Source organism: Mobula birostris, chromosome 1 (genome assembly GCF_030028105.1).
Source record: "Mobula birostris isolate sMobBir1 chromosome 1, sMobBir1.hap1, whole genome shotgun sequence".
NCBI classification, from domain to species: domain Eukaryota; kingdom Metazoa; phylum Chordata; class Chondrichthyes; order Myliobatiformes; family Myliobatidae; genus Mobula; species Mobula birostris.
Window position 1 is genome coordinate 215,375,383 of NC_092370.1, and position 10,583 is coordinate 215,385,965.

Genomic DNA, 10,583 nt, shown 5'->3' on the forward strand with positions numbered 1-10,583 from the left:
GTTAGAACACGAAGAGAAGCAGTTAGAAAGGCAGGAGAGAGAGTTAGAAAGTGGGAGAAAGAGAAACAGTTAGAAAGGCAGGAGAAAGAGAAAGAGTTAGAAAGGCAGGAGAGAGAGTTAGAAAGGCGGGAGAAAGAGAAACAGTTAGAAAGGCAGGAGAAAGAGAAAGAGTTAGAAAGGCAGGGGAGAGAGAGAGAGACAGTTGGAGCGAGAGGAGAAACAGAGGGAAAGGGAATTCGAGCTGGAGAAGTTAAAGATAAGGGCAGAGCAGGGGCCCGTGCCGAACCAAGGTGGAGGGTTCCGGGCGACCCAGGAGGTTAGGCTGGTTCCCCCATTTGACGATACCGACGTGGATCGGTACTTTCTCCATTTCGAAAAAGTGGCTACAAGTCAGGACTGGCCGAGGGATAAGTGGGCTGTTTTGCTTCAGAGTGTACTGAAAGGGAAAGCCCAACAAGCTTACTCAGCTTTGTCCGCAGAACATGCCCAGAGGTATGAGGTGGTGAAAGAGGCCATCCTCAGGATTTATGAGTTGGTCCCAGAGGCATACCGGCAGAGGTTCCGGAATGCGAGGAAACAGTGGGACCGCACGTATTTAGAGTTTGCCCGTGAGATGCAGACATATTGTGAGCGTTGGTGCGCCTTGAAGGGGGTAGACAGGGATTATGACAGACTGCTACAGCTGATCCTGATTAGGCAGTTCAAAGGTTGTGTCCCTGAGGGTATGAGACCCTACCTAAATGAGAAAGAGGCAGCCACGTTAGCCGCAACTGCTAAGTTAGCGGATGAGTATGCGTTGACGCATAAAATGAAGTTTGCCCCGAGTAAAGGCTACCAGAAGGGTAGTCAAGACGGTGGGGAGAGTCCGCCAGAAAAGTCAGAAAGTAAGCCAGGGACTAGTGAGAAGGATAAGGTAGACCGGGAGCAGTCTGGTAGGAAGTCTCCTGGGGTCGTCTGTTATAACTGCGGGAAAGTCGGACACTTTGCGTCCAGGTGCTTTGCCCCAAAGAAGGAGACGGGAAAAGGAAAAACGGCGATTTTGACTGGCTGTATCGAGCTGGTATACGAACCGCTAGGAGGGGACAGGTCTGCCAAAGTTCAGGAAGGGCGTGAGAAGTTTATCTCGGCCGGATTGGTGTCGGTGAAGGAGGGGTTGAAACCAGTTCCAGTGCGGATCTGGAGAGACACGGGAGCGTGTCAGTCACTGATACTGAAGAGTGTATTAGAGTTTAGCTCAGAGACCCAGACTGGGGAGGTCAAGGTCAAAGGTATTGGGGAAGGGACAGAGGCAGTCCCTTTGCACCAGATACACTTACAAAGCAACCTGGTCTCTGGACTAGTCACGATCGGGGTGAGGTCCGAATTACCGATGAAAGGCGTGGAAGTCTTGCTCGGTAATGACCTCGTCGGGGGAATCGTGTTCCCAGCAGCAAGATTGACAGGTCAGCCTGCCAGCATTGAGGCCCCGCCCATGGACTCACAGGTTCATCACGGGACTGCGGTAGTAAATTTAGCTGAGACATTTCTGCCAGCCTTGTACGAGAAGGGGGTAGAAAGTGAAAAGAAGGAGTGTAGTGAAACAAGAGGTAGTGAGGGAGCTGAGACAGACTTAGCATTAGTCAGGAAAGAATTTGTGCAGGCACAGGAGCGAGACGAGGGGCTGATGGTTTTGGCGGAGACAGCTCCCTCTGACGCAGAATTAACAAGGGAACCAGTAGGCTATTGTGTGGAGGAGGAAGTGCTAAGGAAGAAAGGGAAACCAAGTACCGTACCCGCAGATGAGGAATGGGGGGTGGTGCAAAAGAGTTATGGGGATGAGATTTTTAACCTGGCCCACAAGGTACATTTTGCGGTGCTGGAGGAAACAGTTGGTGGAATCATGAAAGAGGTTTACCAGCTGCCCAGGAGGAAGGATGTTATTGATCATGGCAGACGCGAACTGAGAGACGGTCACAGGCTTTTGATATGCTAACAAACCTAGTCGGTGTTAGCGCAGAAATCAATGAAGCTAGGGTCTCCCTGATAAGAAAAAAAAACATTTTGAAAAGATGAGTATGGTATCGACCAGATGGGAGAAGGCTATTGTTTTGGCCAGTTCTGCTGATAAGGTCTCTCCCTTAATCCCCGAACAAAGCAACTCTTTAGGAGAAGTAATTAAACGACTCGCACACATATGTTTGATTGTCCCGAGGCGATACAAAGAACTGGGACGTTGGGTGGTGTTTGGTACGCTAGGATAGCCTAGTGAGCAACACCCCTATAGAATGAGTAATTCAGTGACGAAAGGGCTGACGAACACAGAGGTGGGTATTGGCGATGTAATACGGCTGTCTGAAGCCAGCTTGATAGTGAACCTTGAAAAAAATGAGTTCGGCCACACGAAGGTCACTTATCTGGGAATTGTGGTGACACAGGGGCAGCTGGCAGCAATGCAAGCTAAAGTGCGGGCTATCTCTGACATCCCAACCCCGACAGACAAGAGGGCCCTCAGAAGGCTCTTGGAGATGGTGGGGTACTGTAGGAAGTTTTGCAATAACTCTGCGGTTACTACCCCTCCCCCTCCTACTAAGCCCTTGCGAGAGAAAACTAAGTCGGAATGGGACGACCCTGTTATTGTGGTCCGGGATGAAACCCAATAAGAGGTTACATTGATCGCAATTCATCAGTGTTTTTGGCCACTATGAAGTTTGCTAAGTTGGAGCCTGGTCTAAGGGATTATTAATAACACATATAAAAGGAACAGAAAATGTGATGGCTGACTGTCTGTCAGGTGTAGACAACTTCAAATTCACTGTATTAGCCAAATAGCTGATAAAGATGTATATCTGTGTGTATCAAATACTGTATTCATGTTTGTAATTTTTACCCCGGTAAAAATCCTTAAAGGTGGTAAGTGTGATGAGAATACACATAAATTAAGATGTTAGCTGGCCTGGGCTGGCACCAGTGGGATGAGCAGTTGGTCTGCCACCTGTCTTGTCTTCAGGAGAAAGAGAGATAAGGAAAACAATGGAGCAGCATTTGGAGATGTTAATGAAGGGATGGGAGAGAGTAATGGAAGGAGAGCAGTCAAGATCGGCTCCCCCTTTGAACCCTGAACTGTTTGAAGTGATGGACAGGCGATACCCCAGCAGGGGGATAAAAAGGGACAGGTTCGCTAAGGCAACACACACACGACACCCCGAGGTAACGAGACCCTGGAAGTGGTGTGTCTCCCACAAGTTGGTGGGAAGTTTTGGAAGGCTGGTTGCGGGACCAAGCCATAGACGCACAGGGTGGAAAGGCACGATCAGCGGGAACCTGGTGTGTGTCCGCCCTTGCCTGGGTGCCAGGTTCACCGCAGAGAAACGATCGTATCTGGAAACGGAGGGGTCACGGTCGGTGACCTCAGATGACATCACAAAGGGCTCGCCCGAAAGCTGACTGCGAAGAATGTCGAAGGTCTGTGTGGAAGCCGTTTGAATATTCATTCGTTTTGCTCTCTCTCTCCTTCCCCCCCACTGTCCATCTCCCACGGCAGCGATTACTGCGAACTGAACTGAACTAAATTGAACTGAACTTTGCGTCACTTTGAAACTGGTCATTTACCCCTAGACAACGATAGAGCTTGATTGATCCTGTTATCTTAATTCTGTGTACATGTATGTTTATCATTGCTGAACTGTTGCATTTATTATCCTTTTGATTAGAGTACTGTGTTGCTTGTTTCTTTAATAAAACTTTCTTAGTTCTAGTAATCCAGACTCCAACTGAGTGATCAATTTCTGCTGGTTTGGCAACCCAGTTACCGGGTACGTAACACTATGAAAAACAGTTAGGCGAGGTGCTCATGATTTAAGTCAAATGGAAATCTAAGATTACATTACCTGTTGTTAAACAGTGTCATTGTCAATGCAACACCATTCACCGGTGAATTGCTATAAATACTATATATTTCACTAAAGAATACCGGGATATACCGGGGGGGGGGGAGAAACTTGCTCTACATTTCTGTGATTTGCAATTTCTTTGTTAATTTAATCTTTACAGGTTTGATTATAAACTCAAATACACATATAAGTAGCTGATATTAATACAGCTTTCCATCCTTAAAAAATAACTTGCCTGGCAACAATGATGCGTAATTAATCATTTGTGCTGCATGGTTCTTGCAGTGTTGCAGGCAGAAACTAAAACTTTAATTCATTCGTTTTTTTTTTAATCTATGCTTTTCATCTATATATGTTTTTACACTACAACAAAAATTGAAAAAGGTAAACAGAACTCGGATCCACGGCACCCACTACATCATCATGTGCCAGTTTCCAACTGTCTAAGATCGAGGAAAAACTTTGCTACAGTAGAGGAACTACCGCATGGAACATTCCCCCAAACATACAGGATTGACCTCTGGCAACAAACAGAAACCAGAACTCCACCAAACAATACAGTGCAAGACCCCACAGAAATGTTACCAGATGGGGCACTGCTTGACAGATGGAAGTGGTGCACTCTCAACAGAGCGAGAGCGGGAGTTTGTAGGACAGGAGACAATATGGTGAAGTGGGGTTTAAAGACCAGTGAATCTTGTGAGTGTGGCGAAAGGGTGCAGGACATTGAACATGTTTTGTGCAACTGCCCACTCTCACCTGATTTAGCTGACACTGACCTGTTCAACATCAATCAAACAACACCAGAGTGGCTGGCTGTCTGATGTGAATTAGTCTGGATACAATAATTTCTACTTGTTGGCTGTGAAAAAGCACGAGTATGTCATCAATCAGCAAAATGAAAGAAAACCTTTAAAACTATAAACAAAAGCATTTTTCAATAATGTTTTGTGATTTTTTTTGACGTACTGAATTACAATTTCTTACTGAAATCAATGGCAGCAACTCCACTTTACTATCACCTGTACATCTAGTTAACCTATCCTATATATTAATAGAATTAACTCGTCTGACCCAAATACTTAGTTCTATACAGATCACTAGTTATAAAATCTTTCAAATCTCTGTTTACTAAGTCTTTGCAAACAACAGGAATTCTGCAGATGCTGGAAATTCAAGCAACACACATCAAAGTTGCTGGTGAACGCAGCAGGCCAGGCAGCATCTCTAGGAAGAGGTACAGTCGACGTTTCAGGCCGACACCCTGACGATGCTGCCTGGCCTGCTGTGTTCACCAGCAACTTTGATGTGTGTTACTATGTCTTACTAGTTTTTTTAAATTCATCTTCCTAATTGAAGCAAAAAGTTATTGCAAAACAAATACAGGGAAGACATGCTGTTTTCGCTGTTCTAATATACATTTCAAAACAGAAAATATGTAAAAGGCAGAACATAGGTGAGATGATAACTAAATATGAAAAATCAGGACATTCTCAAGGCAATAATATTTTATATTATAGATTCAAATCTACTTAAAAAAGCTTAATTAGTAAACAATTACATTTAGTATTTAATAAACTCCTAGTCTCATTCAAATCTGAACTTGATTATTCAAAATAACAGTAATGATTGTGTATTCTGCTGGTGTTGCTTAGATCCAAATCTACATCTACAACTGCACAGAACAAAATGCCTCCATCAGAGGCAACAACTTAAAAGCCAGAGAAAATACTCAACTGCAAAGCAATTCCATTTAAAAATAATACACCAAACTTATTACAGATGGAAATGTACTTAAAGCTACACACACACACACACACACAAACAAACACTAGGAATAATATAATTAATGTAAGGTCTTTCTTTTTACATAAATTAGCAAATTATCAAAGATAGTCCCAATAGGTTTTGTCAATTTTGCAGTGTTAAAAAGGATAGATTACTATAGTCACGCTCACGTGTACAAATTATCTGTTTCAGATTCTTAAACCCAAGGCACCAGAGCATTTTCACTGTTAATGTGTCAAACAGCCATGTAAGGGTGATCAATCACTGATTTCTACAATCACCTTCCACTAAAGAGTTTTTCTAGATAGACTCATGTGTAGGAAAAAATGACCACATACTGCTATTACCCCATGGCAAAATGAGCTCTTCAATTTTATTTTTGTCTTTGGTGTTTACACCATAAAGTCTTAAGAACCCCTTGGTGTCTTATACTGCAAGTATAGGGCCTGCCACATTGCCTGACATTACAAGTATTCAGTTTCAAAAGTATATTCAATTAAAAGTATAGTAAAGCAGAATCTTTCATCAGCAGATCACAAAAGACACTAATTAATTTTTTTCTTGGTACAAGTTTAAGATATAACATACCTTCATCAAGTTGGCCAAGAGCAGCAGGATCATGGGAACGTCCCTTTATAACAGAAATTTGAAGGAAGTTCTTTAGCCAGAAGGTGGTGAATATGTGGAATTCTTGCCACAGATGGTGGTGGAGGGCAAGCCATTAGGTACATTTAAAGCAGAGGTCAATAGGTTCTTGATTAGTAAGGATGTCAAAGGTTACGGGGAAAGGGCAATAATATTGGGTTGATAGATAATAAATCAGTTTTGATGAAATGGCGGAGCAGATTCAATGGGACGAATGGCTTAATTCTGCTTTTATGTCTAATGGTCTTAATTTCATTAAAGTAATTGCTTCCTTTACTGTGGAAATTTTCAACCCAGTTAGTTTGCTATCAAATTAACACAGATAGTTTGTTTATTTCATAAAAGATGGCTCTTTTGATGAAGGAGTTCAAGATAACAAGATGGGTCATGAAATGGATGCAAAATTATAGAACTCTTATGACAGTGTATTAAAATAAATACCTAGCCGAGAAGCTAACTGCCTACAAAAGCTCCTCTTTTAGAAAGGATTATTCCCCCCCCCCCATAACCTTTACTTTAATTCTGTTAGTTACTTCTAATCTGTAACATTTTAGTGATATGAACACTACATAACTTAATACCTTTTTAAAATTAAGTTTATAATGGATCATATTTGGTACCTTAAAGTGCCTAAAGCTTACAGCTACACTTGTAAATTAAGTTTCAATATTCCGCATTCACTTTCAATTATGTACAGAGGATCTCAACATCACCTATGAAACTATGTTGCAATATTGCATTTGTTCAGAATAAACTAATTTTAAACACTTCTACTCATTAACCTCCACAGTAAAGATTCATTTGAAGACCTGCAGTGTCGGCTAGTATCTGCATTCTGTTGTGTCCTTGGGTACACAACTTAAGGAGAACTGCAACCTTTTCTTCATTAAAAAAATGTTTTCAGTATCACCATACATCAACCTAAAACTGGCTTGTGTAACCATCAGGTTTGGCCAGCTGTGTTAATCTAGGGAAAGACGGCCTCCGGCCTGGCCAAACTTGAGAAATCTTGTTTGGGTGGATGTTGTGTGAGGTGTTCCCCTGTTACAAATCAGTACCTCGAAATAACAGACAGTACACAGTATGTAATTAAACGATTGAGCTTTATAATTTTTAAATTTGACTATAGGGTTAGTAAAGAAAACAAAAAGGGCCCATTTTCATGGAACAGTCTAATGCGCACATTGGAGCTCACTGTTTTCTCATCTGTTCGTTCTCCATCGATTTCCCCTGGGCATCGTCGACTCCCAATCCCATTCCAAGTCCACTCAGTCCTGCAGTGTATGACTCCCCTGTTCTGGCATCTTCTCCAGAATAAAAGCCCGCAAATCCCTCGCTCTCGGGCACATAAGAAAGAAAACCACTCCCCTCGTAGGACACCGCATATTCCAAAGCCCCTATTATCTCTACCCAAACACCCTGCTACTACAGAGAAACCACAATAGTGAAACCTTTCCCAGGGCATAATTAGCTTAATTAGTAAGAGCAGACAAACTATGAATTATGTTTTACTGTTATGTGCAAAATAATATCAAACGTATTTAACTTTATTGCATTACTAGGGTTATTACTCCCAAATTATTTCTTACCTGTTCTGCAGGAGCAGTGTTGGAAAACCTAGTTTGCTGACTAGTTTCCCTGCAGGTTGAGTTCCTGCACTCCCACGGTAATTTGTTCTTTCCTCGGCCAGCACTTAATACTCTTCTGATTGAGGTATATTCATCCGAATTGGAGCTGGGTGATCCCAGAGAATGAGGCTCATGATCACCATGATAACTGTGAGCACTCTGGGTTCTTCCACCAGCCAGTAGCCACTCAGTATCAGCTCCTAATGGGACATGCATTCCCCTACCATGGGCAGAAGATGGCATTGGTATTGCGTACTCTACAAGTCCTTGAGGAGTTAACTTTGGCAGAGTTCGCCTTGATAGTCTGGCTTGTATTGCAGCCATTACACCCTCCCCATCATCCTGTAGTTCTACAGCATCCACTGCCTTAATCAAAGACGTCTTGTTGGAACCAAAAGACGAAGCTAAAACAGCAAAAGCCTCTAATGCAGCATGCCGAACCTTTTTCTTGGAGTCCGTCAATGTTGGAGCAATTATGTGACAAAGCTTGGGCAAATCAAAGTCTTCACTTGGAAAAGTCAAGAGTGAAGCTATGACAATATTTAATATTTCCTCCCTAACTCTGGAATTTTTATGTTTTATATTGTCAAGCAAAATATCAAGTATTTTTTGAGGACGAATCTGCTTCATTAAGCCCATGAAGACTTTCATATATTCCTGCTTTGTGACAACCTTGTTGTCACCCAGCACTTTTACTGTTGCAGATGTAATGGGCTTGAGATAATTTATCACACCATGATTTAACTTAACTACCAGCAAGTTGATGATTTCTAAAGTACCATGTACAACTTTAAAATTTGAATCATCAAGCAAAGTACTTAAAAAGCAAACAAAACTCAAAATAGCTGCAGAAGACAGAGCCATAAAATTGAAGCCCTCAATAACAGTTTTCAGCTCTTCAACAGCATGTGTTCTACTTTTATAATCTTCCCGATCTAGAAGACGAACATACAATTCCTGTGGAATTATTTGAAACTCTAGATTGCTACAGTCTTTGGAAACTGGTCTGGGAAATTGAGAGACATCTTTAACATTACTGATAGATCTTCCACGAAACCCTGAGTTTGTCCGAAAGTTCTTACTTAACTCGAGCTCAGGTTCAGCATCTCCATTTAATTTGGACAGTGACTCATATTTTATTTCCAGTAACTTGTTATAATTTCTTCTAAGAGTCAGTGGCAACCGTTTTAAGTAAGAGTTGAATTCTTCTTCGCCAATATGATGTTTTATATGCCCCATGGCGTCAAAGGCTGATAATGAGTCGTCCACACTGTCATCATTTAGTTTTTTAGCTAAACAGAGGGTTACATCAAATAAATTGTCACTTTTGAACTCCTTAGTGAGTAAGATGGGTAAAACAATGGTCACAGCTTTCCTAACAGCAGCATCCTGACTTTCCAGACCATGCTCTACCAAAGCCCAGAAAACGTCCTTAGCGATGTTAGGGCATTTTAAATAAGCATGCAAAGTCTGCACGAGCTCATTGCGCACATTAGGACTGTCATCCCGCAAACTCCGTATAAGGTTGGGCAACACTGCAGACCTAAAGTAATCCAGGTCTGAATCGGACCCTTGAATGATTTCTAATATTAACTGAATGCATACCACTTTGACCTCCCCTCTGCTGTTCAGCAGCGCCTCGTTCAAAGCCGAGAAAAGATCCTTCTTGTTGGCAAAGACCAACCTGCCTGCATTCTGCCTCACACTGACACGCAGTGCTTTGAGTGCCTCGGTGCGTTTCAGCAAAGCCCGGCTGTTGAGTTGCCGAAGAATCGCATCCTCTTCCATGTCAAGCGTGGGGCTGGAAGGCGCTGCAGCCGCTGGGCTGCCGTTCCTCCTCACCGACATCACGCCATCCCGAGTACGGGAGCCACCGCCACCCACGTCGCTGCCTTTTGCACGGTCACCGCCACTCTGGTAGCTGTTCTGTTCACACTGAAACACCGGCGGAAGACACTTAACGACCGAACCTGCCATGAAACTTCTCCACAAGCGACGCCCGGCCGAGTGTCCGCGACCATAAACGCCGCCGTCTCCAGGGCTTCATACTTTTCCCTCTGACGTCATCCAATCGTTTTTATGACATTTGCCTTCCTGCACAATTAGCTCGCACCTGACATTCCCTCGGCTCTGTCACTCCCCCAGCCTGCCGGTCCCTCACAACAAGCCGCGTCCGTCCCTCCGTCCCTCCGTCCCTCCGCCCGCGCGCACGCGCACAGCGCCCAAACGCGGCCGCGCGCGCCAGGCTGCTCGAAACAAAATGGCCGTAACCAGGCAAACACAGGTCACGTGAACGCAACGTAGGGCTCGCCGCAGACCGCTTCCATGGTGAGCGGCGATCGACGCTCCATCCGGATGCGGTGCTGCCCGTCGATGTCATCGAGCGCTCTGGCTGGCGAATGTAGTTCTGAGATCCTGGTTGGTATGGCGAAACTGTGGGCCGTGAAACTACAATTCCCAGTGTCGCTCTGGGGGAAAAAAAAACAGAAATCTGCGAGAAGAACCGGATTAAAAATTTGAACAACCAAGAGGAGCTTGTGAATTTAAGCAAGTAAAGTGTTCCGGAATATGAGATTAAAATATTATTCTTCATTTTAAACAAAGTAAAATCCTAACCTTTGCCGGAAGTTGCGTAGAGCCCACCTGCTTTGTA

The 10,583-nt window shown here is 43.5% G+C and overlaps 1 protein-coding gene across 3 annotated transcripts in view; it reads right to left on the reverse strand.

Moving 5' to 3' along the window:
- The window catches only part of LOC140204385 (TOG array regulator of axonemal microtubules protein 1), an 84,519-nt gene extending 74,348 nt beyond the window's left edge, over nt 1-10,171 (reverse strand). For all 3 annotated transcript variants that reach the window (XM_072271119.1, XM_072271116.1, XM_072271121.1), the window contains exon 1: nt 7,892-10,171. In XM_072271119.1, coding sequence (XP_072127220.1) covers nt 7,892-9,907 — 2,016 coding nt within the window. In that variant the 5' untranslated portion in view covers nt 9,908-10,171. The remainder of the gene's footprint in view (nt 1-7,891) is intronic.
- Nucleotides 10,172-10,583: the final 412 nt, after the last annotated feature.